The sequence below is a fragment of the Suncus etruscus genome, chromosome 11 (assembly GCF_024139225.1).
Source record: "Suncus etruscus isolate mSunEtr1 chromosome 11, mSunEtr1.pri.cur, whole genome shotgun sequence".
NCBI classification, from domain to species: Eukaryota; Metazoa; Chordata; class Mammalia; order Eulipotyphla; family Soricidae; genus Suncus; species Suncus etruscus.
Window position 1 is genome coordinate 40444767 of NC_064858.1, and position 27800 is coordinate 40472566.

A 27800-nucleotide genomic window follows, 5' to 3' on the forward strand; every position below is an offset into this window, starting at 1 on the left:
ATGTAATCAAGGTGTTTAAATAAAATTAAAAAAAATTTTAAAAAAGAAATGAGGATCTCGTTCCCTTTTAAATGGATAAGTTCCCTTTTAAATTTCCCTTTTAAGTTGACACGTCTTTTTGTTCATATTATGTGTTCCTTTCATTTTCATACGAGAATGATCATTTTTGGAAAATAAAAAAAGGTAAGAATAGTGGCTGGAGAAATAGTATAGAGAGTTCTGTGCTTGCCTTGCATGCATCTGAATGGATTCTATCCCCCAGAGCCCTTTCAGGAGCAACTTCTTGAGTGCAAAGTCAGGAGTAAGCCCTGAAAATTGCAGCTGTGTCCCCAAAACCAAAATAATAATAATAATAATAATAATAAAGAATGCTAGGGTATGGAGAGATAATATAGAGCTCAAGGTATTTTGCTTGCATGTGACTATGGTGACAACAGTAGTTCAAATTCAAACTCTGCATATAACTACCCTTTGTCCCCACCTAGCACTACCAGGAATTATTCCAGAGCACAGAGTCAGGATTTTTTTTTTGTGGTTTTTGGGTCACACTGGCAGTGCTCAGGGGTTTTTCCTGGCTCCGCGCTCAGAAATTGCTCCTGGCATGCACGGGGGACCATATGGGATGCCGGGATTCGAACCGATGACCTTCTGCATGAAAGGTAAATGCCTTACCTCCATGCTATCTCTCCGGCCCCACAGAGTCAGGATTAAGCCCTCAGCTCTGTCAGGCATGACCCCCGAATTATATGTATATCTGCTCTACATATACATACATACATACATACATACATACATACATACATATCAACACATTGTCCAACCTGCCAAAGCCTCTGGTGCACATGTTTGGGTAGGGTGGGAGGGAGTGGCACTCATACAAGGGTTAGCAGCCTAACATTCTCCACATTAAGACGTAATGAAAAGGGGCCATACTGACATCACAGCTTAACCTGGGTTCAATCTCTGGCATTCCATATGCCCGCACCCCCAGCTTGCCAGGAGTGATTTCTGAGCGCAGAGCCAGGAGTAACCCCTGAGCACTGCTGGGTGTGCCCCCTCCCAAGACTAAATGAACTGATCACACTACTAACTTCATTATTTTAGTTGATAACACAAACTGGAAATTCTCTAAGATGGGGTCAACAGACCCCATGTAAACACTGATACACTTTTATGAAGAGTGCTTGTGAAATCAAAGAGCTATGGTTGCCTGCTAAAAAAAATGTTTAACAGCATCTTAGATACCTTTGAGACTCTGGAATGGTTGTTCATAAAATCAAAACACTTTAAAATAGTCTAGGAAATCATCTTGTTAGAAATCTTCCTGGAAATCTTGGAACTCATTTACTTCAATCCAATCATTTTGTAGATGAAGTAATCAGCCCAAGAAAAAGTAATAGCCTAGTCAATGTCTTAGTCACTAGACTCTTTCTACCACACTGAAGATAGTTCCAAACAGAACTTTCTCAATTTCTCATCATACTCTTCAGTCCTTCTTGATTCTTTCCTCCTCAACTCTGGGTGTGGACCGACTCTTCCTACAAAATTAAAATAAAAAGCAAATGAAATGTGTGGAGCAGAGAGATATTTCAATGAGCTTTCCTCACGCTTTCCATGAGGGAAACCCAGATACAATATATCCCACCACCACCACCACCACCAATGGCTTTCCAGAGTGGAGCAGTCTGATTATGGAGCCAGAAGTTTTCCCTGAGTACTGTTGTGTAAGGGCCTTTCCCCTAACTCCCATTTTTAGGAAACCAGGGAGAGGATGCTGTGTTATCCCCCATAGAAATGGGAGCAGGAGTTGGGAAGGCCAGCTGACATATTGGTTGCTAGATGACCTATATATTATACTGTAAATATATAATTATATATTATACTGTATAATGTAGCTGTATACATTTGCTAAAGGCCTTAAAACTTGTATCATTAACAGGGTGGTTTTAGAACAACAGGAATTTATTGCCATATGGTTCTAGAAGCCTGAAAGCAAAGTGTATGGCAGGACTATGTTCCCTGATATTTTTTTGTTTTGTTTTGTTTTGAGATGCTGGAGGTTGAATTCCATGGCTTCCCACATGAAAGGGCCGATACTTTACCACTGAATTACAGTCCATTCCGATGGACCATGTTAACTGTGAAGATGCCATATAAGGGGACTTCTTCCCATTCTCTCTCCTAGCTTGGGAAGTTCCTTGGACTATGGCAGCATTAATGTCATTCCTCATATGGTATTGTCCCTTGAATAGACTTCAGGACCATGTAGTACAGTGGATAGTCTGAGACTCCAGCTATTTATATGCTTGGTTTTGAGAAATCATATTTGAGAAAAACTCAGAGAAGCATATGATGATGGTTACAATTACAACACTTACTTTTGGCTGTGGTGTGTGTGTGTGTGTGTGTGTGTGTGTGTGTGTGTGAAGGGGTGTGGTATTTGGATCACAGCTGACAGTGCTCAAGTTATTTAGGGTCTTCTTCGAATCTGTGCTTGAAGATCACTTCCAGAGGTGCTGGGGGACCATGTGGTCCCAGGGGTGGAAACTGAAATCTTCTTCATACAAAGCCTATGCTCAGCCTATTGAGCCATCTCATCAGTCCAATGCTAGGTGCATTTTCACTTAATCTTCACAATGCCCAGAAGGCTGAAAGAAGTCCTCAATCTGCTCTAAAAACAAGAATATCCTCACAAATTATGTAGTACTTCATCTGTGCCTAAAGGGGACCAGAAAGAATAAGAGGTTGAGGGACTTGCCTTGTATCATATTGATCCCAGTGTGAATCTCTGGCATTGCATAGGGGTCATCCCTAACTCAGCGCCAAAATAGCTCCAGACACAACTGGGTGTGGTCCAAAATGAAAATTAAAAGCAAACTAAACACATGTCTAAAGGGATGGGTGGAGGGCCAAAGAGATGGTACAGTAAATTGGGTGTTTATCTTGCATGTGAATACCCCAGGTTTGATGCATGGCAACCCAGAGTCCATGACCCCCAGAGCAATACCAGCAGTCATTCTTTAGTATTAGTCATTCCTTAAGAGCCAGAAGTAGCTCTTAAACATTCTTGGTGTGACCAAAAAATAAGAACAAAAAGATAAAATAAAGGAATGAGTAGAATCACACAGGTAGCTCAAATACTGCGAATAGAGTCCAAAGAAACATCTTTTTATTGTTTGAGAATACACTCAGAAGTGTTCAGAAATTACTCCTAATTTCTGTGCTCAGAAATTATATAACTCCTACTTCTGTGCTCAGTGATCACTGCTAGAATTTGGGACACTGTATAGGATGCCTGCATATAAAGGAAACTGTTCTTTATACTTATCTATCTCTGACCTGAAATGATTCAGAAAATAAACTCTACCATGTCTGGGATTTAAATTTATTTTCAGTTTATAGCACATGTTCACAATAGTGTTAATATTTGATTTTTATATACATATCCACTTTACCTTACCACCACCAAAGTGCCCAGGATCCTCCATCAATGTCCCAGTTACTTACAATCCAACTCATCATTATCCCACTCTCACTACCCCTCTTGCTTGGTAATCTCTAGTTTAGGGTTAAGAGTTTATTTAATACTATCCATTCCCTTGTTTTGTTTCTACATACTACTGATGAGTCAGACAATGATCTTCTTCTGATTTATTTTACTTAATATTTTCTCTCCAGTTTCAAGTTATAGCAAATTGTCTTATTCCATCTTTTCTGACAGCTCTGACACACACACACGCACGCACACACACACACACACACACACACACACACACACACACACACGCGCGCGCGCACAAACACACTGGGTATATATGTATCACAGCTTCTTTATAATTTCCTTTGTCATTGGAGATTTGGGTTCTTTCCATATCTTGCTCTCGTATGAAGCATTGCAGTGACCATAGGTGTGCAACTAGCTATTCAAACTGGTTTTGTGTTTGGGGAGGGGGGAATAGATGCCAAGAAATGCACTCACTGGGTAGTATGAAAGCACAAGGCTTCGTGAGAAATCCTGGTACTGTTTTCTATGGAGAATGGACCAGCGGACATTCCCACCAGCAGTGAAAGAAGGCTCCTAGTTCACTACTTCCCACAACTTCCCTGACATTGCAAACCCAAGCAAGGATCCATCATGAAGACCAGCCTACGTCCAGTCTAAGAGATCAAGGCTGACATGCTAACCATATACAATATCGATTTCGCATTAAGGAACGAATACTACTAATAAATAGTAGTAGTATTATATAATATAAATATATTATATAATATATAAATAATATGAATATGTTAAAATATTTATATATTATTACGTATATTATATAATAATATATACTATTATATTTATAATCATATTATATCATAATACAATATGTATTATATATAAATATATAATATACATAGATAATACTGCTCTCCTCAGCAGAGCACATCCAAGGGCCCCTGGAAGTCCAGAATGGAAGGAAGAAAGGGAGGAGCACTAGCTCTGACGTAAAAGGAAGAATGAATGGTAGAAGCACCAGCCCGCTCATGACAAAGTAGCCAGAGCTCTAGTCATCGCTTGACAGGAAGCACAAGGTTTCTGCCCCCAAACTCTGACGTGAAAGGCAGTCCTCTCCCCCTCATTCCATCCTGAACCTACTCCCCAGTGGATCCTGACGCTGATGACTACAGCACGGAGGAATGCCAGACCCACCAGAGGACCTCCCTGCGAGCGCTTTCCTAGCCTCCCGCTAGGACGCTCTGGAGAGGCGCCTCCTTCAGCCAAGCGCGCGCGCGCGCGTTCGCGAGCTCCCCCGCAGCCCCGTGCTCATCCGGGACTCTGAGCGCCCCAGCCAATAGGAGCCGCCTCCAGTCCCGGAGGGCGTGGCTAAGCCTGTCTTCACACGGGGGGAGGCGGGGCCTGCGAGGTTCTCTCTCGGACTGTCGCCGCAGGAAAGAAGGGAGCGAGGTGCGAGAAGCTCGCCGTCTGACTGACTGCCAAGCGCCGGCGCCGCGAGCGGAGAGCGGTTCTCTCCGGAGAACCGGAAGTACGGCTCGGGCCCCTCATTCGGAGCCGCCGTAGTAAACACACTTCAGAAACGTGAGGTGCCGGTGGTCACGTGGGGCGCGCGCCGCCCAATCAGGAGCCCGAGGGGGCGGGGCCGAGACGCGGCTGACGCGGCGGTGGCTGTGGAGACACACACACTCCGGGGCGGCTTCGGGGACCGGCAAAGCGAACCGTCCCGCCGCCTCCGCCGCCTCCCTCGTCGGTGGGCTGCTTCCACCGGGGCTGCGTGCCTCTCCTCAGGCCCGTCCGCCCTCAGGGGCTTGCCAAGCGTTCTCGCTAACCCGACGGGCGGGCGCTTTTCTCCTCAGGGGCCGCCTGTGTGGGGCGAGGTGCCCGTGACGAACGTCCTGGGGCTTGAGTGGAGGCGTGCGGGTGTCCCCCGCAGCTGCCTCACGCGCGGGGGCTCCTCGAGACCCGCCGAGTGATGCGTCCGGTGGCGGGCGCCGTCTCCTAAATTTTGAGGGCCCCCCCCACACCCACACCCATTCATCGTCCCTGAGCGCGCTTTCGCCACCTCTGACTCTCTTCCCCGGCCCTCAGTGGTCGTCGTCGTCGTCGTCGTCAGCCCGTGACTCGGCCGGCGGGGTGCTGGTGGTGGAGGAGCCGCACCCCGAAACCTAACCCCGCCATGGGGGTGAACGCCGTGCATTGGTTCCGCAAGGGGCTGCGCCTGCACGACAACCCCGCGCTGAAGGAGTGCATCCAGGGCGCCGACACCATCCGCTGCGTCTACATCCTCGACCCCTGGTTCGCAGGCTCGTCCAACGTGGGCATCAACAGGTGGCGGTGAGTCCGGGGCTCCCGAGGAGAAAAGGGTTTCGGGCTTTGAATGACAGGAGGGACTCGGGGGTGCTGTGCGCGGGGTGCGATGGGGAAGTGGCGTGGCATGGGGAGACTGTGCAACGGGGTGAGCAGGGCTTGCCCCCTGCCACCTCCCAGGGAGATGGTGGGGTTCCACTGAACCCCAGCTCGAGGGTGCCTGGCCCAGGTAAGTTGTGTCTCTGTGTGACACACACACACACACCCAGGTAAGTTATGTCTCTGTAACACACACACAACACACACACACACACACACACACACACACACACACACACACGAGAAACTTCTCCCCCACTTCTCCCCACCCGGATTTTGTGGCGCAGTTGAAGTTTTAACACCCGCCCGAATCTCTTCAGTGACCCCTGGACTGACTTCCTTCGCCTCTTTTTTTCATGAGTTTTCTTCCTTCCCAAAGGACTTGGAGCTTCTGAATGGTTGCCATTCTGCCTGTCTTAGGTTAACTCCCATTCGGAGGGAAATCATTCATTCAGTCATTCATTTCCGTGACTGTCCGTCCCTTGCTTCCAAATCTAGTTCGGCTTCCACCTGGAGGTTGCCGGAGGAAAAGCAAGGGAAATTTTGCACGATCTGATTTCTTCCTCGCCGGACGCTTTTTTTTTTCCTCTTCGACTCCTCCTTGTGGTGGACTAGACAAAGCGCAGTTCTTTCTAGGCAAAGTCAAAACCTTCTAGGGAATCGGAGCACTCACTGCATGAAATCTTAGAGCTGTTTTCTCTGATCTTTCCCTGAAAAACTGAGCTGGCCAGACTATTCCCGGCCCCTTGCAGCGAAGGAACGTGCTTTTTTTTTTTTTTTTAAGTAGATGGGCAGTTGATCACCTGTTTTATGGAAACTGGGGAATTATAACAGTGAATGAAACAAATGCAGGTCTAATTCCAGACCAAGTCCCAGGAAATAAAATAGGTAGTATTTACTATAGCAAATACTGTAGAAGAAAAGAGAGTAGGTTAAAAAAGAAAAATACAAGGGAAGGGACCAGTGAAATAGTACAGTGGGTGCCTTGAATGCAGATGACCCTAGTTGGATCCCTTGCTTTGCATATGGCCCTTTGAGCACTGCCAGAAGCGATCCCTGAACACTTAACCAAAACCAAATAAATCAAAAGCAAACAGAAATAATACAGGGGGGGGAGGTGCCAGAGAAATTGTTCAAAGGGCTAGAGTGTTTGCTTTTTATTTAGGACCTCCTTTCCACTCTCTGCACTACATGGTGCTCTATGAGCATCTGAGAGAATGGTCCCCCAAAAAGGAGCAGTGGAACAACCACTGAATACTACTGGGTATAACCCCAAACTAACCCCCCAAAAAAAACTATTGGTATTTAGGAAAGTTCCTGGATGATGGCTTCCCACTGAAAATATTAATCCATGATTACAAACTTGGACTTCTCAGTTTTCCCAAATTCTCTTGAGAAGGGTGGACTAAAAATAAAATTAATAATTGATCATGCCATGTGATGGAAACTCATCAAAATTCTCAAAGTAATTTTCAGAGAACTTCTACATATATGGGCATGTTTATACACTAATAAAATAATCTACCTAAATACACACACACACACACAACCCATTGGTAGTGAGGTGAAATAGAGTTGTATGCTAAAATCTGAATCAAGAAATCTAGGCAGGTGGCAATCAAATAAGGGGACGAGGCCAAAAATGGTTTGTAGATATCTAGGGGAAAGCACTCAGGGAAAGGTGGTGTGGGATAAATCCTTGAGGAAATATGCTTAATCTTTGGTAGAAGCTACCAAAGATTGATTGATCCAAACTAAGTGAGCAGGGGAATGGAGGGAAGTAGGAGGTGAAGCTAGAAATTCGCAAGTTTGGGGTCGAGAGATATCATGGCGATAGGGCGTTTGCCTTGCATGCAGAAGGACAGTAGTTCGAATCTCGACCCATGTGGTCCCCTGAGCCTGCCAGAAGCGATTTCTGAGCATAGAGCCAGGAGTAACTCCTGAGCGCTGCAGGGTGTGACCCAAAAAATAAAATAAAATAAAAAAAAAAGAAATTCCCAAGTTTGTTAATAGGCTATAGAGATGTTATCTGTTCTCTGTTTTGGGAGCCACACCTGATGTTCTTTAGGGTTACTCCAGGCTCTATACCCTCAGTCCTTTGAGTTCCAGCCCTAGTAAAGTTATCTGACTTTAGTTCTTTCCTATGTTTTTGGTTTGAGATGAGGGAGTGACTACAGACAGGGTCTCTGGGTACCACTCCTGGTGAAACCAGCTTTCCCAGTTGGTTCAGTGCTAGACACTACTGTGGCTGTTTAGACCCAATGATGCCCAATAGATGAAAGGTGGGGTGGACAAGAAGCAGAATAACTATTAAAGAGGTTACTACAGTCCTCTAACTAATAGGGGAAATGACTTGTAACCATGTGATAGTGGTGGACAGGTGAGAAGTAATTAGATGCTGAACATACTTAGAGGGCACGATGACTAGTATTTGTTGGCTGATTAGATATTTAGTGTGAGAGAAAGGAGAGTAGGAATTAGGAATGATTTAAATTGGGAGGAGGGGCTGGAGAAATAGTACAGTGGCTAAGGTGCTTGCCTTACATGTGGAACAAAACCAGGAGTAACCCCTGAGCATGGCTGGTGTGGCCCAAAGCAAAACAAAAAAAATTTTTTTTTTTAGTTTGAGAAACTAGAAAGATAGATCTGTGTTATTCTACTAAGAAAGTGAAGTCAGTTATGGGCCTAAGGGAACTCAGTGGTCTGACTACATGCTTTGCATGTGGGAAGCCCAGGCTCAAACTCTAGTACCACATGGTGTCCTGAGTTCTGATGGGAATGACCCAACTATTGAGTGTGAACCCCCTCCCCCAAGTGGGGAAAAACGTAGTCAGAGCTTTTAGGAGTCAGAGGTTGGAGTTAATCCCCCCCCCCCCCTTTTTTGTTTTGCCATCCAACAATGCTCAGTGTTCAGAGGTCATTACTTATGGTGTTTGTATCGCATACAGAGTTGGGACTCAAACAAGGGGGCTTCTAAATTCACAGTTTGTTCTTAGTCCTTTCTGTGTGCTATCTCTCCACTTTGGAATTCACTTTTGAACTTCATTAAATTTGAGATGTTTTTGACACGTCTAAGTCGCAGATAGAGTTGAATATATCTGGAGTTCAGGATAGATCCAAGGAGAAGGGAGGAGCACTGAGGGTGAGGAGAAGAACTGGGAAAGTCATTGATTTGTATATTTCATTCTGATATAAGTAGATTCTCTACATATTGATCTGCTGTTTGAATGGATTATGTTATCTTCTGCAGGTAAAGCACTGTACTTGCACAAAGGGAATTCACAGGGAAGCCTGAACTGAATTTAGTTCAGGGAACCATATTTGCTCTCCCAATCCCTGTTAGGTGTGCTCCCTGACCACAATGCCAGGAGTAAGCCCTCAGCACCACTAGCAGTGCACAGAAATAAACTTCTGAAATAAAATTGAGTTCATCTTCTCTTTTAAATTTTTATGAAAAATAACACTAATAACAAAACAAAAAACCTGTTTCCTCTTTTTATAATTCACCATTTTTCCACTTCCTTAGACAACTCAGATTATGAATCCTGTGTCTGATCAATTTACTAATTTCTGTGGGTAAATGGTAGTCAATAAGTTATTTCTTTGTCCTAGAGAAATTGAAGTATAATCAGGGATTTGTTCAGAAATTTTAGAATTATAAAATTTTTTTCTTCTCATTGCCATTTTGGTTCACACCACTATTCTTTTTGCCTAGAATACTTGAGTATTTTACAAATAATTGTCCCCCATGCTATTCTCTAATTATAGAAACCAGAAGTAATTTTTGAAAATCACAAATTGATCTTGTTTACTCTTTAAAATCTTTTAGTGATATTTGTTTAACCCTGGGCTAAATAAAATTCAAAAAGGTGAGGAGAGAATTTACCCCTGGCATCACTTTGCATATCAACACCACATTACTGAATAGATCTAAGAGATGTTAGGGCCACACAGTATTGCTGGGAAGATACCTTGGTGTTCTGTGCACACAACCTGACAGCCACCCTCCCTCCCTTCACAGAAGAGTCCAAAGGCTCTAATCATGTTGCTTAATATCCCTACTTTAAAATTTAGGATGTTACTCACTGTGAGCATTTGCCTTACCAAGCACTGGGTTTGCTCTCAGCACCACATCATGACACCTTACTAACCTCTAACACTGCCCTGAGTGGCCCTACTAACTCACAAGCACCATTGAGTGTGGCTCCCACATTTAAAAAATAAAGTTTAAAAAAATACCTATATTATATGTTCCTTCACTTTATTTTTTGTTGGAATTGGGGCCTACCTAGCAGTGGTCAGTGGCCACACCTGCACACTTAGCATTTTTTCTGATTTAAACTATTGTCACAGCCAAAGCTGCATACAAGATGAGTTCTTTCACCTACTACTTCTCTGGCTCCCTCCATTTGTTTCCCATCCTGGGAGACTTGCTTCACTGAAGTATTTGAGCTGGTTCTTACAATGTGAGATGTATCTTAATACAATTACTGGAGGGTAGGGACTTGCAGGTTGAAGAATTAACAGTGAGGCAGAAGAGAGTTATTATTTAGTACTGTTTTGGTTTAGAGCATAGTTCAGTGATTCTGGATTCCCCCCCCCCCCACCCAGTTCAGTGATTCTTAAAGCTCATTGCACACTGGAATCACCAAACAGATTTAAAAATACTGAAACCTAAATCTTTTGTTAGTTTGTTTTTTGTTGTTGTTTTTGTTTTTGGGCCACACCCAGTGACGCTCAGGGGTTATTCCTGGCTATGTGCTCAGAAGTCGCTCCTGGCTTGGGGGACCATATGGGACACTGGGGGATCGAACCGCGGTCCATCCTAGGCTAGCGCAGGCAAGGCAGGCACCTTACCTCTACTGCCACCACACCGGCCCCCTGAAACCTCAATCTTTTTTTTTTTTTTTTTTTTGTGGCTTTTTGGGTCACACCGGCAGTGCTCAGGGGTTATTCCTGGCTCCATGCTCAGAAATTGCTCCTGGCAGGCACGGGGGACCATATGGGACGCCGGGATTCGAATCGATGACCTTCTGCATGAAAGGCAAACGCCTTACCTCCATGCTATCTCTCCGGTCCCCTGAGACCTAAATCTTACCTGCAAATTATTCTGATGTTACTGTCATGCTGTCTGGTTCTCAACCACATTATTAAGAATATTACGAAGACCAATGAGAGTGTATTTGTGTGGTTTTGGGCCACACCTTGTAATGCTGAGGACTGTTCACTTGGGGAGTCACTTCTCTTACTGCTTGGGAGACCATATAGGCTGGGAATTGAACCTGGACCTCCTGCATGCTAGCTCTCAGCCAACTAAGCTAGCTTTTTGTGCCTTCCATTGGGGATTTTAAAAGCTCTCCAGGTCACCCAAATAAGGAAAGTTCAGCTACCTTTGCTCTAGTTAGATGTTTCTTTTTTCCAACCTTAATCTTCTTTACTTCCCCTTCCCATCCTATTTACACACACACACACACACACACACACACACACACACACACACACACACACACACACACACCTGTAGTTGCTTGGCTCAAACAAGCATAAAGAAGAAAGTTATTGGCGGGTAGAATTGAACAATTTAATGGAAATTGTCTTTAACATTGGTTGGCTTCAGACATTGGCTGAGGCTCAAGTGTCTCCAGAATCAAACTTTCCTCTTTAAATGTCCAAACTTATTCTCTGTTGGCTTCTCATAATGATGTCCTTTTGTGGTAAAATCTAACAATAATAGAGCAGTTAAAGAGGTAAAAAACACATGCCTCTGCCCTAGAAGTCGGCAAGACTGTGGCACTTCCATGGCTCTGTTGGGATAATATCTGAATCAATTATTGTGAGACTCATTGTGTACAGGCAGAATCAGCTCAACTGAAATAGAATAAGGAGGAAGAAAGTGGATATCCCAAAACAACAGATGCCTGTTACATAACAACCCAGAAAATGAGACCAAATTAGAAAAACTTTGACCCTTGACTGAGAATATAACACTGGATTCTGAGTGAATGATAGAAGAGGTAGTATAGCAGCATGGAGGCTTTGACAGTTGATTAAAGAAAACAGAAGTTTAAAGAAAAGACTTAGAATAGGAAAGACAGTATAGTGGGTAGAGTACTTGCTTGCACGTGGCTTATCCAGGACCTCATCTGATCTCTCAATTCGCCAGTAGAGATTCTTTAAGTGCAAGCCAAGAGTAAGCTCTGAGCATTGCTGGGTATTGCCCCCAAAAAACAAGCAAAAAAAAAAAAAAAAAAAAAAAAGCTATAGGAAAGGGCTAGATCCAAAAAGAGTGGTTTTGGAGCCACAGTGGATACCACTTATATGGTTGGAAAATGCAGCTTTAGGGAAGAAGAAAAAGAATAAAACATAAAATTTGTATTCTTTGTGCTGTTACAGTTAGAAAACTGTAGGATAAACCATACCTAATCATAGCCAAGAGTTAAGTTTAGGTCATTGATGAATATGAGATTCTGCAACATCAACATGGCCAATGAGGAGTATAAAAGTTCAAGTTGGGAGATGTGTACGTTCGAGCTATAGATATGATAGTAATGCTTATATAATTAATAGGTGAAACATTACTGGATGATATTGAATAGAATTACATCCATATATATACATATATACATATATATATGGGTATATGATATATTTATAAGATGAATAGGAACTAGGGAGAGAGACTGGGTAGAATCAGAGTGGGAGAAGAGGAACCAGGGGAATTCTGTGGAAACCAAAGATGGCAAGAATTGTTCTGCAATGCCAGCGAAGTCAGATTAGAATGCGTTTTAATGTTATGTAGGAAAAAATTTTCAAGATTTGGAAATGGTTGAAAGAAATCAGCAGTCTGAAATGCTAGATGTTATCTAGAGCAGAGGTTCACAGACTTTTTACTTGAGTCATCTGGAGAGCTTTTAAAATCCCTAATGCCTTTTTCTTTTACCTAATGATGTGGTTGAGACCAGACCACAACCATGGCATTGACATCAGAATCATCAGAGACAGGCTGCAGAGTTTTAAGTCTGTTTAGATCAGGGGTCTCAAACTCGTGACCTGCGGGCCGCAAATGGCCCTCCATATAACATTTTGTGGCCCTGCCCTAGAGGAATCTTTTTCTGTTTTGTTTTGTTTTAGTTGTTTGGGTCACACACACACACACACACACACACACACACACACACACCAATATTCAAGGCTTACTACTGACTTTGCACTCAAGGATCACCCCGACTTTGCCTCCTGTGGCCCGCAGGTAAATTGAGTTTGAGACCCCTGGTTTAGATAATTACAATATGCAGTCAACCTTGAGGATTACTAAAATGGTCCCTTTAGGAGTTTCATTATTCTGATTTAGGAAGTGCAACTTTGCCCTTGATTGACTAAACTATTTTACAACTCTGTAAAAGAGAAAACAGTAAAATCATAGTAATCTGGTAACAAAACAACTGTTTCCTGCTTACATCAATGAAATTATTCTTCATGCCATGCAAATGTTTTTTATAGTATAACAATAGAAATCTATTTAAGTCAGAATTTCATTTGAACTGATTTTAAAATGTTACTGGTTTCATTAATGAAATAAATAAAAATCTTTGCCATATTTATTTTATGTTTGGATAATAATTGTGATTTTTTTTTTTTTTTTTTTGGCCACAGCCAGCAGTGCTCAGGTGTTACTCCTGACTCTGAAATTTCTGGCTCAGAAATCACTCCTGTCAGGCTTGGACCATATGGGATGCTGGGGATCAAACCTGGGTCGGTCATGTGCAAGGCAAATGCCCACCCTACCCACTGTGCTATTGCTCTGGCCCGATAATTTTGATCTTACATTTGAAAATTACACTGTAACAAAGGCCTTTGATAAACTGAGAAAGCAGTGTTGATGTACATTTAAGGACGGAGTTAAGATTGTATAAGTTTACTGAAAGTATGTGCAAACAGTATATGAGAGAAACTGGAGGTTTTTATGGGAAAGGCAAGATAAACTTGGATGCGTTCATTCTGGGTAGGCTGAGGAAAGTGAATTTTGAACAGATCACCAAACTTATTTTCAAGACTGTGCCTAGTGAATTTATGTATAGGATGATAGATAGAAAATAAATATTAATAAATAAGATAAGGCCTGAGTGAGGTTTTTGTGAAAGACAAGAATTTAGATCATGGAGTTGTCTTAAATCCCAGATTTTAACTCCTACTTTACTACTGAGTAGCATTGGAATGAATTGGGCCAAATGAATCCTCTTCATTTTATTTATTCAAGAAACATTTCTAAGAGCTTGTTACCTTTAGATACTTTTCAAATTTATGGTTCCTTTACATAAGAAAGTTTTTATAACATTTGTGTCCTGAGAGATAGTACATTGGCAGAGTGCTTGCCTTGCACACGTCCAAGCTGGATTTGATCCCTAGAGTCCCATATGGCCCATGGATCACTGCCAAGAGTGAACTCTGAGTATTGCCAAGTATGGCCTAAAAAATAAAGGCCAATAAGGGGCCAGAGAGATACGCAGTGGTAGGGCATTTGCCTTGCATGCGGCCAACCCAGGACAGACTGGGGTTTAATTCCTGACATCCTATGTGGTCCCCTGAGCCTGCCAGGAGCGATTTCTGAGTGCAGAGCCAAGAGTAACTCAATCATCATTGGGTGTGGCACAAAAACCAAAAACAAAAACAAAGCTTTTATACCACTAAAAGACAAATTAATTGTAAAATGCTTAAATTAATTCTCATATGGTCTCTAGAAGTATGCAAAGAATCATATGGGGCACAAAAGAGGATTCTGGGGGAGGAGAAGAAAATTTAAGGAATTGTTTATATCATAGTAAGAGTGGGGGTGGGCCATAGTTTAGGGGTTAACCATCTAAGTTAAATTTTCAGCATTGGATGGCACCTTGAACATCTTGGAGTGTAGCTCTGATGGCCTGACTGAGCACTGCTGGCGGTGGCCCTCACTGTCCCTGATTAATACTGAATAGCACTTGCCACATCTATCATTGAACTCTTTGCCTCCTTTGGTCAAGTATCTCCAGTAGTAGCTCCAAGGCTCCCTGTGCACTGCATGGGAGACCATACCTGCTATTCTGATGAAACACAAAGAGGCTAAATGGATTTAACTGTTTATAAGAGACTCACTTTGTGTAAAGGTTAGCATTTAACTTAAATAAGGCCTAGTTCAGTAATTTTTCAACCACTGTGCTGCGGTACACTAGTGTGATGTGAGATGTTGTCTGGTGTGCTGTGGGAAAAATTCCAATTTCATCTGTAACATGCGGCTTTGGCTCACAAATAGACCAATCATTATTAAATACTTTATTACAATAAAGTATTTATAAAATAATTTCTTTGTTTATTTGATTCCTATTCAAGAGACTTACTTTATATATAGTCAATATAGTTACAGAGTTAATGTTTTTTTTTTTAACATTTTCTAATGGTGGTGTGCCTCATGATTTTTTTTCATGCAAAAAGTGTGACTTTGCACAAAAGAGTTGAAAAACACTGGCCTAGTTGGTGCAGGATGATGCCCCTGGTATCTCTAAGCACCACATAAAGGCATTTTTCTTCCAGTCTCCAACAGATAAAGAGCATAGTAAAAGACAGAGATGGATGTTGATTGTATGGAAGAAATCAATTAAAACTTAGCATGTCACTAAAATATATGCACTCAAAATAGCATCAAAATTATGCAAATGTAAATAATTATCACCTTGATTATATTATCAGAAAAACCCAAAGAAAACTATAATATATGGAACATAGCAAAAAAATCTGTAGCGATTAGTGTTGGCAAGAATGTAGTGAAAAAGAAAAATCTCATCCAGTGCTGGTGGGACTGCTGCCTCATTCAAGCCCTACAGAAAACAGTAAAGGAACTCCTTAGAAAATCTGAATAGAGAAGTAGAATGCCTGTCTCTAATACAGGCAGGGGTGGGAAAGGAGGGGGCCATTGGTGGTGGGAAGATTGCACTGGTAAAGGGGAATGTTCTCTTATGACTGAAACCCAACTACAATCGTGTGTATAATTATGGTGCTTAAATAAAGATTTTATTAAAAAAATGAAAAAAAATAGGCAAATATTAGCAGACCTAAATGGGAGAAATAAAATTTGACAATAAAATAATAACAGGCTTCAGGCTGGAGATATAGTAGGGTGCTTGCCTTGCAGACAGCTAAAACCAGTTCGATTTCTGGCATTCCATGTGGTTCCCCAAGTACTACCAGGAGTAATATCTGAGTATAGAGCCAGGAGTAACCCCTGAGCATCTCTGGGTGTGGCCCCCCATAAAACAAACTAATAGGGGCAAGAGTGATAGCAAATTGGTAGCCTTGCACATGGCTGACCCAGGATGGACCTAGGTTTGATCCCTGGCATCCCATATGGTCCCCCATGCCAGGAACAATTTCTGAGTGCATAGCCAGGAGTAGCCCCTAAGTGTCACCAGGTGTGGCCTAAAAACCAAAAACCAAAACAAAAAATAGTAGATTTTAACCACCACACATTCATCAATGGATAGGTATTCACCAACAAGGAAACTGCTTTTAATTATATATAGACTAGATGGACTTAATTATATCTATATCTAGAACATTCCATTCTAAAGCCAGCAGAATTATCTCAAGTGCAGATGAAACATTATGAAGAATAAGTCATATTGGATACAAAATTAATCTCGGTAAGTTTTTTTAAATGGCAATTATATCAAGTATCTTTTCTAATCATACTAGTATGAAGTTAGAAGGAAACTTGAGAAAAACTGAACTATATAGAGATTGGGTCAAAAAATAGATCAAAGATTTAAATAAAAAAATACCTATTTATGACAAAAAATACTCCTTACCAATCTAGCAATTCTTACCAAGTAGCAAAAGTGGTACTACAAGGTTTGTTGTAGTCATACAGACTTAGTATGTACGTCGATATAACTAATATAAATCAGAGTAGAAATAAATAAAACAGACCAAAAGAAGATTGTATAAAAGATAAGTGAAACTAAGAGTTTATTGTTTGAGAAAGTAAAATGACAAGACTTTAATTGTCAAAAAAGGGAAAGACTGAAAATTAGAAGTTGGTCAGAGAGATGGCTCAAAGATTGGAGCACATGCTTTACAGATTGGAACCTGGGTTCAGTCCTTTTCATTGCATAGCCCCACAGTGGACAGATTGGGAATTGTCCCCAGAGTGCTGCTAAGTGTTGACCCCAAAACCAAAACAAAGAAACAGAATCTGAAATTTACTTAGAAGAAATTGTTGAAAGTGAATACCACAAATATTCAATAGATCATAAAAGACTGCTATGAATATCTGTATGCCATCAAATTGAACAACCTGGAAGAAATGGGTCAATTCTCAGAATTGACCTTCCAAGACTGAATCATGAAAAATAGGAAATCTAGTGAGCTAGTAAGAAAATTGGTACAATAATCAAAAACTCCTAATTTAGCCAAGTTAAAAATCAGAGGATTTCACTGGCAAATTTATTTATTTTTTATTTTTGGGCCACACCCAACTGTATGCTCAGGGCTTTATTGTGGCTCTGCATCCAGGGATCATTTTTGTGAGCTTTGGGAATCATATAGGATGTTGGAGATTGAATTTGGGTCAGATGCACTTAAGGCAAGCCCCTCACCCACCATACTATCTCTCAGTCCTTCACTGGTAACAGATATTCATAGATGATTTGACAAATATTCTTAAACTATTAAAAAATCAAAGAGGAAACATTTCCCAAATGATTTTGCAAGGTTTTATTAATAATATCACCAACCCCCTAAGAAAAACATTTGGGTTAAACCCCCCCCAAAGTTTTTCATCTTTGAAGAAAAGTGAAAAAGTCCTCAATAATATAATTATGTTAACATTTTAACTGAATTTAATGATACAGTAAATGATTCTATTGCAGAGATGCAAGGATAGCTGACATGTGCAAATAAAAATGAAAGGGCAATTTGTTTCTGAATGTAAAAAGATATTTTCAAATAATAATCAAAAGGATTTATATATAAAATAAACAATTGGTACCATTTACCAATAATAATAATACTGACAAAAATAAAACAACTGGGCAGGGATCTAATCTACATTACACACAAGATGTGTACATGTCCAACAGATATATAAATTTTGTCTGAAAGTAGTGTCTTTCTGCCCTTATTTATTCTTGGTAGAGTCTAAGTTGATATTTTTCCTCTCGGTAATATTAGTTTTCATTCTCACTGTCACTATTTTTGTGTTATTTTCCCATCTCTGTTGTTATTTTTGTCTAATATTAAATTTATTTATTATTATCAGTTTTTCAGTGGTGAATTTTCCTGTGAGCTCTTTAGTATTCTTTTGAATTTATAAGACACTCGACCTGCAAATTGATATCTTTTATCAGATCTGAAAATATCTCAGATATTACTTTTTCCTTTTTTCTATATTTGCAGTACTGGGGATCAGACTAGGTGCTTCATACCTATAAGGCATGTTCTCCTGCTATGCTATTTGCTTGTCCTCTCAGCTCTAACCTTTTCAAATATTGCCTCTACCTTATTCTCTAGGACTTCATTTGTATACCTGTTAGATGTTTTCGCTGCATTCTTCATGTCTTCTCTATATTTCCATCTTTTTGTCTCTCTTTTGCTCCTTTTGTAATATTTCTTTCTTTGGTAATGCCAGGCTCCATGTGAAACATGCAGCCAAGTTGTTTTTCCACTAACATGACTAGTTCTCCAACTTTTCCTTCAGGTTTCTGCTCAAATGTTCCTTATCATGAAGGATTTTTTTTTAGAAGACATATAAAATAATCTCTATTTCTTTATTTACTAAAATCTCTATTCCCCTTTAATCCTATTCACTAATTATCATCTGACTGATCATTTCTTTTGTCTTTTTTCTCCATTAGAATGTAACCTAACAAAGGTAGAAATGTCTTTATGGTTTTTTTTTATGGTGCTAGGAATTGAATTGAGGGCCTCAGCTCAAAATTAAGAAGTGTATACTTTCCCACTGAGCCCAAGAATCTGACCCTAGGAATATCTCTCTCTTTTTTTTTTGGTTTTGGTTTTGGGCCATACCCAGTAATGCTCAGGGGTTCCTCCTGGCTAGGCACTCAGAAATCGCTCCTGGCTTGGGGGACCATAAGGGACGCTGGGAATCTAACCGAGGTTCAACCTGGTCAGCTGCATGCAAGGCAAATGCCCTACCACTATGCTATTGCTCTTGCTCCTCTTCTGCTTTTTGCTTTGATTTTTTTTTTGATAAGTCAAAGCAATGCTTAGGATTTACTCTTGGCAGGGCTAAGGGGCCCATATATGTGATTCTGAGGGATAAATCTGAGTTGGCTGTGTGTAAGGCAAGTGCCTGATCTGTTGTACAGTATCTCTGACCCCAAGGAATGCCTTTTTGTTTGTTTGTTTTTTGGGCCACACCTGGTGACACTCCTGGCTATGCACTCAAATTGCTCCTGAATCAGGGGACCATATGGGATGCCTGGGGATTGAACCACAGTCCATCCTAGGCTAGCACGTGCAAGGCAGATGCCTTACCACTCGTGCCACCACTCCAACCCAGGAATGCCTTTTTCTTTTTTTTAATTTTAATTTTTTTTTTTGGTGTTTTGGGCCACACCCATTTGATGCTCAGGGGTTACTCCTGGCTAAGCACTCAGAAATTGCCCCTGGCTTGGGGAGACCATATGGGACGCCGGGGATCGAACCGCGGTCCTTCCTTAGCTAGCGCTTACAAGGCTGACACCTTACCTCTAGTGCCATCTCTCCAGCCCCAGGAATGCCTTTTTAAAGTGAGTCATTGTTATGTTCTTAATGTGTAATAGGTTATCAATATTTGTCAGATTTATGATATTGTGGCATTGTTCAAGTGACTATGATTATGGTGAGTAGGTACTGCTATTTGGGGAACAGGTTACAAATTTGTATTAGAATATTATGGTTTCCTATTCTTTAACATTGTCATGTTAGTTGTTAGTGTAGTTATTTTCCTAACAGAGTTCACCACTCTTTGTGCTGAGCTTCAAATTGTGAGCCGATCCTTCCAGCCCTTCCAGCCTTTAACTTTATTGTCTCTGGGCCTTATTAAATGTCTTTAATTTTTCTTAAAACCCATAGATGAGTGTGACTATTCTGTATCTATCTCTCTCTCTCTGACTTACTTCACTCAGCATAATAGAGTCCATGTATATCCATGTATAGGAAAATTTCATGACTTCATCTCTCCTGGCGGCTGCATAATATTCCATTCGGTATATGTACCACAGTTTTTTTTTTTGTTTGTTTGTTTTTTGGTTTTTGGGCCACACCTGGCGATGCTCAGGGATTACTCCTGGCTATCTGCTCAGAAATAGCTCCTGGCTATTTGACCATATGGAATGCCAGGATTCAAACCAACCACCTTAGGTCCTGGGTCAGCTGCTTGCAAGGCAAACACCACTGTGCTATCTCTCCGGCCGTACCACAGTGTCTTTAACCATTCATCTGTTGAAGGGCACCTGGGTTATTTCCAGAGTCTGGCTATTGTAAATAGCGCTGCAATGAAGATAGGTGTGAGGAAGGGATTTTTGAATTCCGAGGGTATATCCCTAGGAGTGGAATAGCTAGATCATATGGGAGTTCAATTTCCAGTTTTTTGAGGAATCTCCATATTGTTTTCCATAAAGGCTGGACTAGATGGCATTCCCACCAGCAGTGAATAAGAGTTCCTTTCTTTCCACATCCCCACCAGCACTGATTGTTCTCATTCTTTGTGATATGTGCCAGTCTCTGTGGTATGAGATGGTATCTCATTGTATCTCATTTGCATCTTCCTGATGACTAGTGATGTGGAACAATTTTTCATGTGTCTTTTGGCCATTTGTATTTCTTCTTTGAGGAAGTGTCTGTTCATTTCTTCTCTCCATTTTTTGATGGGGTTATATGTTTTTTTTCTTATTAAGTCTGTCAGTACCTTGTATATCTTAAATATTATCCCCTTGTCTGATGGGTATTGGGTGAATAGTTTCTCCCATTTTGTAGGTAGTGTTTGTATCTTAGGCACTATTTCCTTTGAGATGCAGAAGCTTCTCAGCTTAATATAGTTCCATCTGTTTATCTCTGTTTCCACTTGTTTGGAGAGTGCTGTTTTCTCCTTGAAGATGCCTTTAGTCTCAGTGTCATATAGTGTTTTACTTATGTGTTGTTTATATACCTTCTGGTTTCAGGCCTCATATAAAGGTCTTTAATCCATTTGGATTTGATCTTTGTGCATGGTGTTAGATGGGGGTTTGAGTTCTCTCTTTTGCAAGTGGCTAACCAGTTGGGGGAGGAAGGATGGCATTTGTGGTGGGAATGTTGCACTGGTGATGGGTGGGTGTTCTGTTTATAACTGAAACCCAACTACAAACATGCTTATAATTATGGTGCTTAAAGATTTATAAAAAAAGAATATTATGGTTCACTGTGACCTTGATTTTTTTCTTTTTCTTTCTTTCTTTTTTTTTTTTTTTGTGGTATACATTCCTAATTGGTTAAACTGGGAAAAAGTTTGGCAACTTCAGCTAAGTGTATAATTTAAGTCATAGATCAGAAAAAAAATATCAGGTTATATTTCAACATGTTTTGGTTAAACATTTTTTAAATAAATAATTTGTTAATATAGAAAACAATTATGTGTAGCTCTTGAAGACAATTTGCTTTTTACATATGTTTAACATATTTTAATTTTATTCCATATAAGTTTCCTAAAGTCTTCAGATAGTTGTCTCTTACCTGATTTGCCATCCTTTTGAGGACACAAAACCAAGCTTTCTAAAAATAGACAAAGTATTAGGAGGCTTACATTATGCTTATATTACAGATACTAATATGAGATTTTTTTAAAATAAGAGTAGCATCAGTTACATGTTACTTCTATTATAGTAATTTTAATACCAGGTGATATCAGACCCTTTATTCTTTTTGTTTGTTTGTCTGGGAGCCACACCCAGCGCAGTGCTCAGTGGCAACTCCTGGCTAGTACTTGGAGGGAACCGTGTGGTGCTAGAGATTGAAACCAGGCCTCCTGCTTGCAAAGCATGTGCTTAACCTGTTGAGTTATCTCTCCAGCCCATGTGAGTTCGAATTTTTTTCATTGAAGAGTGTTTCATCTCTCACAGTTAATTCTTCAGTAATTACTTATAAAAAATATGAAAATTTACTTTATTCTTTGGGTCTTTTTTTGGGGGGGGCACGCCCGTTTGATGCTCAGGGGTTACTCCTGGCTAAGCACTCAGAAATTGCCCCTGGCTTTGGGGGACCATATGAGATGCCGGGGATCGAACTGTGGTCCTTCCTTGGCTAGCGCTTGCAAGGCAGATACCTTACCTCTAGTGCCACCTCACCAGCCCCGGGTCTTTTCTTTTAATCTTAATTTATTATTTAATTTATTCTGGTTTGGGCATTCATCTTGTCTTCAACATGCACCCATCTTATTTATTATGACTGCTTCCTTCTGTTAGGATCATACCCAGCAGTGCTTAGGGCTTATACTCCTTGCTCTGTGCTCAGGGATCATTCCTAGTGGATACAGTGAACCATATGGTGTCCTAGGAACAAACTCAGGTTGGGTGCATAAAAAGCCAAGGGGGATTCCCTTTTCGAATGATCCCAATATTTACTGTACCTATGCAGGAGGAAAAAAAAAGAGACAAAAAGCACAAAATAATCTTTTTTTTTCTTTTATTTAGTTTTTATCGATTTCTTTGTTTTGGTGTGGATGTTGAAGTAGTTGTCCACTTTTTTTTATTTATATAGTTACTTTTTCTTTCTTCTTTTCTCTTCCTTTTTGCGCTCTGTCATGTTTTTTTATCTGAAAACCATGGCAATTATGTGGTGCATATCTTTATTGCTGCAGTGCTTACTGGATATTTTATTTGATACTTCTTTTTGAACTTTTGTGGTGTTTCACCTTCTTTTTTCCCCTTGGTCTCTCAAACCGAGGATAAGAGCATCTACAGGGGTCTCAAACTCGCAGCCTGTGGGCCATTTGCGGCCCTCCGTACAACATTTTGTGGCCCTGCCCTAGAGAAATCTTTTTTGCTTTGTTTTGTTTTAGTTTTTTGAGTCACACCCCCCAATGTTCAAGGCTTACTACTGACTTTGCACTCAAGGATCACCCCAACTTTGCCACCTGCAGCCCCCCAGGTAAATTGAGTTTGAGACCCCTGAGAAGGACTCTGCCCATTATTGGCATAGTTGATTTTTATCCCATTTTATTACTTTTCTCTTCTTCAAACAAAACCACGTAACTTGAAGTATCTAGTCCCGCCTCCCAATTAGAGGGGGAAGTAATGGAGGTACCAAGACCAAATAGTTATAAGATCACTAAGTAGTAAATGAGACACAGAGGAGACCACTCATTGTAGCAGTCCCCGGGATGAGGGTGGAGGATATGGGAGGCAGGATGGGAGCGGAGATGGAGGGAGGACAATTCGGTGATGGGAATTCCCCTGATTCAATGTTAAAATGTACCTGGAATATTACTGTGAACGATATGTAAGCCACTATGATTAAAATAAAAACTATATTTTAAAAAAGCAGGTATTCAAGAAAAGAAAAAAAAAAAAAGCAAGTGCCCTACTCTCTGTACTATTTGCTCTACCTCTGCTTTCTTTCTTTTCTGATATCATGAATTGTACCAGCCCATTTCATATTTTTCTACTCAGCCCTGGAAATAGTCACTGCTCTGTGGAACTCCTGGTCCTTTTTGTGTTTTGGGGTTTTTTTTGTTGTTGTTTGTTCCAGGGCCACACCTGGCAGTGTTCAGGGGTTACCCTGACTCTGCACATAGGAATCATTCTCACACTGGCCCCTGATTCTTCTTATTGGAGAAATATACCGTATTTTCTGGCGTATAAGACGACCCCCTAATTTTGCAGTTAAAACGTAGGTTTAGGCCTATATTCGCTGTATCAGACAGAACATTCCTGTGCTGCAACTGTATGTACCACAGTGAGCCAATCACAAGCAAAGATTCAAAGGTTATACTGTAATAGACTTCCTCTCTGACTCTGGCCAATCTGAGCAGGCTTTTTACAGTGTAGATTCGGGTCCAGAACATTGTCTAATTTGCATGCATTAAAAGCCTGCTTGGATTGGCTGAGTTAGAGAGGTGGTCCGAGCAGCCTGGCAGTGATTGGTGCAGGATCGAGTTGGAAAATTCGTTTTGTGGCAATATTCAGACAATATTCAGACAATTTTCGTTTAGTGGCATATTAAAACATTTTTTGTGATATACTTGGCATATAAGATGACCTCTGATTTTTAGTTGACTTTTTTTTGTTTCAAAAGTCGTCTTATACGCCGGAAAATACAGTATTTAGAAATATTTGGCTGAATGTTTTTATCATTTTTAATTTTTTTTAATATTTTATCATTTTTTAATTTTGTTATTTTTGTTTATGGACCACACCTAGTAGGGGCTACTTCCTGTTTGGTGTTTGGGATCTCTCCTATTGGTGCTCTGAGAACCATGCAGTGCAGGATATTAAACTCAAAGAGTTTAATTAAACTCTTTGAGTTTAATATCTGGTCTGCATGCTTTATCTTTGAGAGTTATTTATTTTAAAACCTGACATATATTTGACCCTCTAGTCATAACAACAACAAATGGAAGGTAAGAGTACATCTGTTATTGTTGTTATTGTTTTTTGTTTTTGTTGTTGTTATTTTGGGAGTCCATCTAGTGCTATCAGGGATTACTCCTGGTTCTCTTCTGAGACATCACACTTTGCAGTGCTCAGGGGATCATATGCAGTTCTGGGGGTCAAACCCAGAATGTTGCATGCAAGCCACGTGCCCTATCCTATCTCTCCAGCCAGTCCCCAACTTTTTAAAATTTAAAACAAAAGTTAAGTCTCTTATTTATTTATTTATTTATTTATTTATTTATTTATTTATTTATTTATTTATATTTGCCTTTGGTGCACACTGGCAGTGTACAGGACTGTTTCTGGAATAATTTCTAGAAGGCTTTGCTCAAGGGACCATATGGAATGGCAGGAATCAAACCCTGGTCACTGGTCACCTTACTTACTTACTTACTTACTTATTTATTTATTTATTTATTTATTTATTTATTTATTTATTTATTGCTTTTGGGCTACATGTGTCTACTCAGGGCTTACTTCTGGCTCTGTACCCAGGTCACTTCTAGCAATGCTTAAGGTACTGTATGAGGTGCCAGGGATTGACAGCCTACAAGGCAATGTTTTCGTATCAGTCCCCTCAAGCCCAGTTTTTGCACATCTTAATCTCTTTAAACTGAGAGTCTAGAATTTTACTTAAGGATTTATTGTTTTATAACGTATTTGGTTTCTCAGATGTTGATTATATAGTTGAAAGAATCTACCTCAGGATATATGATACACAGATAATTAGTTTATTAGTAAATGACTCAAATGTATATAAAGAGAATAAAAGTTCATGTGACTCAGAGGTTTTTTTTGTTGTTGGTTTTTCGTTTTTGTTTTGAGTACATACCTAGTGGTGCTAAGGGCTTACTCGTGGCTGTGCTCAAGTATCATCCTTCCTAATGGTGATCAGGGGATTGAACCTGAGTTGGCTACATGCGAGGCAAGTGCTTGACCCTCAGCATTATCTCTCAATCTCCCAAAGTTCATGCAACTCTAAATAAGAATCTTTAAAAATAAGAAGTGAGGGGCTGTAGTACACTGGGTTTGGTGCTTACTTTGCACACAGCTGACCTGAGTTCAATCCTTGGCACCCCATTTGGTCCCCCAAGCACTGCTAGAAATAATTCCTGAGTGCAGAGCTAAGAGTAAGCCCCGAGTATCACTGGGTATGCCCTCTAGGAAGGAAGGAAGGAAGGAAGGAAGGAAGGAAGGAAGGAAGGAAGGAAGGAAGGAAGGAAGGAAGGAAGGAAGGAAGGAAGGAAGGAAGGAAGGAGGGAGGGAGGGAGGGAGGGAGGGAGGGAGGGAGGGAGGGAGGGAGGGAGGGAGGGAGGGAAGGGGGAGGGAGGGAGGGAGAGAGGGGGAGGGAGGGAGGGGGGAGGTAAGGGGGAAGGAGGGAAGGAGGGAGGAGGAAATGATGGAGAACTAGTTTACCTTCATTTACTTTCACTTTAGATTTCTCTAAACCAAGTTCTCTATATAGTTAGATAGTGTACTATATCATTGTACTATCTTTTTTGAATAAGAATGAACAGGTACAAATGAAGTGAGGTAGGTTGCCATAAAATGATAATATGGTCAAAAGTGGGAAGGAGGAAGGGAGGTAGGAGGAAATGATAGAGTACTAGTTTACCTTCATTTACTTTCACTTTTTAGATTTCTCTATACAAAACAAGTTCAAAATATATAGCTAGATAGTTGTATTATATCATTATACTATGATCCTTTTTGAACAAGAATGAACAGATACAAATGAAGTGAGGCAGGTTGTCATAAAATGATAATATGTTCAGAAGTGGGAGAGAGGTGGTAAAAAGGGAAAATCAATTCCAGATTTTAAAAACTAAATCTTTTTTAAAATATCTTTAAACACCTTGATTACAAATATGATTGTAACGTTAGGTTTCTGTAATATAAAGAACACTCATCTTCACCAGTGCAACGTTCCCATCACCAATGTCCCAAATCTTCCTCTTCCCCACCTCACCCCTGCCTGTATGTTAGACAGGCTTTCTACTTCCCTCATTCATTCACATTGTTATGATAGCTGTCAGTGTAGTAATTTCTCTTAACTGCACTCACAACTCTTTGTGGTGAGCTTCATATCATGAGCTGGACCTTCCAGCCCTCGTCTCTTTTGTCTCTGAGAATTATTGCAAAAATGTTTTTTTATTTTTCTTAAAATCCATAGATGAGTGAGACTATTTTGTGTCTATCTCTCTCTCTCTGACTCATTTCACTCAGCATAATAGAGATTCCATGTACATCCATGTAGAGGAACATTTCATGACCTCATCTCTTCTAATGGCTGCATAATATTTCATTGTGTATATGTATCACAGTTTCTTTAGCCATTCATCTATTGAAGGGCATCTTGGTTGTTTCCAGAGTCTGTCTATTGTAAATAGCGCTGCAATGAAGGTAGGTGTGAGGAAGGGATTTTTGAATTGTATTTTTGTGTTTCGAGGGTATATCCCTAGGAGTGGTATAGCTGGTTCGTAAGGGAGCTCAATTTCCAGTGTTTTGAGGAATCTCCATATTGGAAAAACTAAATCTTGTTTTAGTTTTTAGGGACAATGAATGGTTAATTTTCTTAATTACTAAGTTATAGTCATATAGCTGCAAAAGACTGTTTTCATTTTCAGCCATGTAATGCAGTATATATAGATGTGTTTGAGGTTCATGACAGCTTCATAAACCATTTACTAGTAATTTAATAGAATTGGTCCCCTTTGTTACTGAAAACTGCATCAGATTTAGAGTTCTCATATTTTGATGTGTTGTGTTTTTGTTGTTCTATTGTTTGGATCCACACCCATATGTGCTCAGTGCTTCTCCTGGCTTTGTGCTCAGGGATCACTCCTGACAGTACTCAGGGAACTGTATATTGTGCCAGAGATTGAACCAGAGCTTCCATGTGCAAGACAAGTACCTTAACTATCTCTTCAGTCTAGGCCTCTCAAATTTTGGGATTAGTTGTTTTCCTTCTTTCTCCTCCTTACTTTTAACTCTTCACTATATTACTATCCCCTGACCTGTCCTCATTTATGTCTCTCTATTCTTGTTTCCTTTACACCATTTAGATTTTTTTCTCTTCTGTATATCTTTTCTCTTTTTTTCTCCCATTTGTCATTGTCTTTTTATAGATTTATCTGTCTACCTTCTTCACCTTCTTTCCATCAGTCATGCCATCTTGCCTTCCTATATAATATGTATAGCTGTACTTTATTTTTATCTATCCAGCCTTTATTTCA

The 27800-nt window shown here is 40.5% G+C and overlaps 1 protein-coding gene across 1 annotated transcript in view; it reads left to right on the forward strand.

Annotated features, from left to right (window-relative positions):
• The first annotated feature begins 5677 nt into the window (after positions 1-5677).
• Positions 5678-27800, forward strand: part of CRY1 (cryptochrome circadian regulator 1) — a 76580-nt gene continuing 54457 nt past the window's right edge. Inside the window, exon 1 of the mRNA XM_049783115.1 lies at positions 5678-5836. Within this exon, the coding sequence (XP_049639072.1) occupies positions 5679-5836 (158 nt within the window). The 5' untranslated portion in view covers position 5678. The remainder of the gene's footprint in view (positions 5837-27800) is intronic.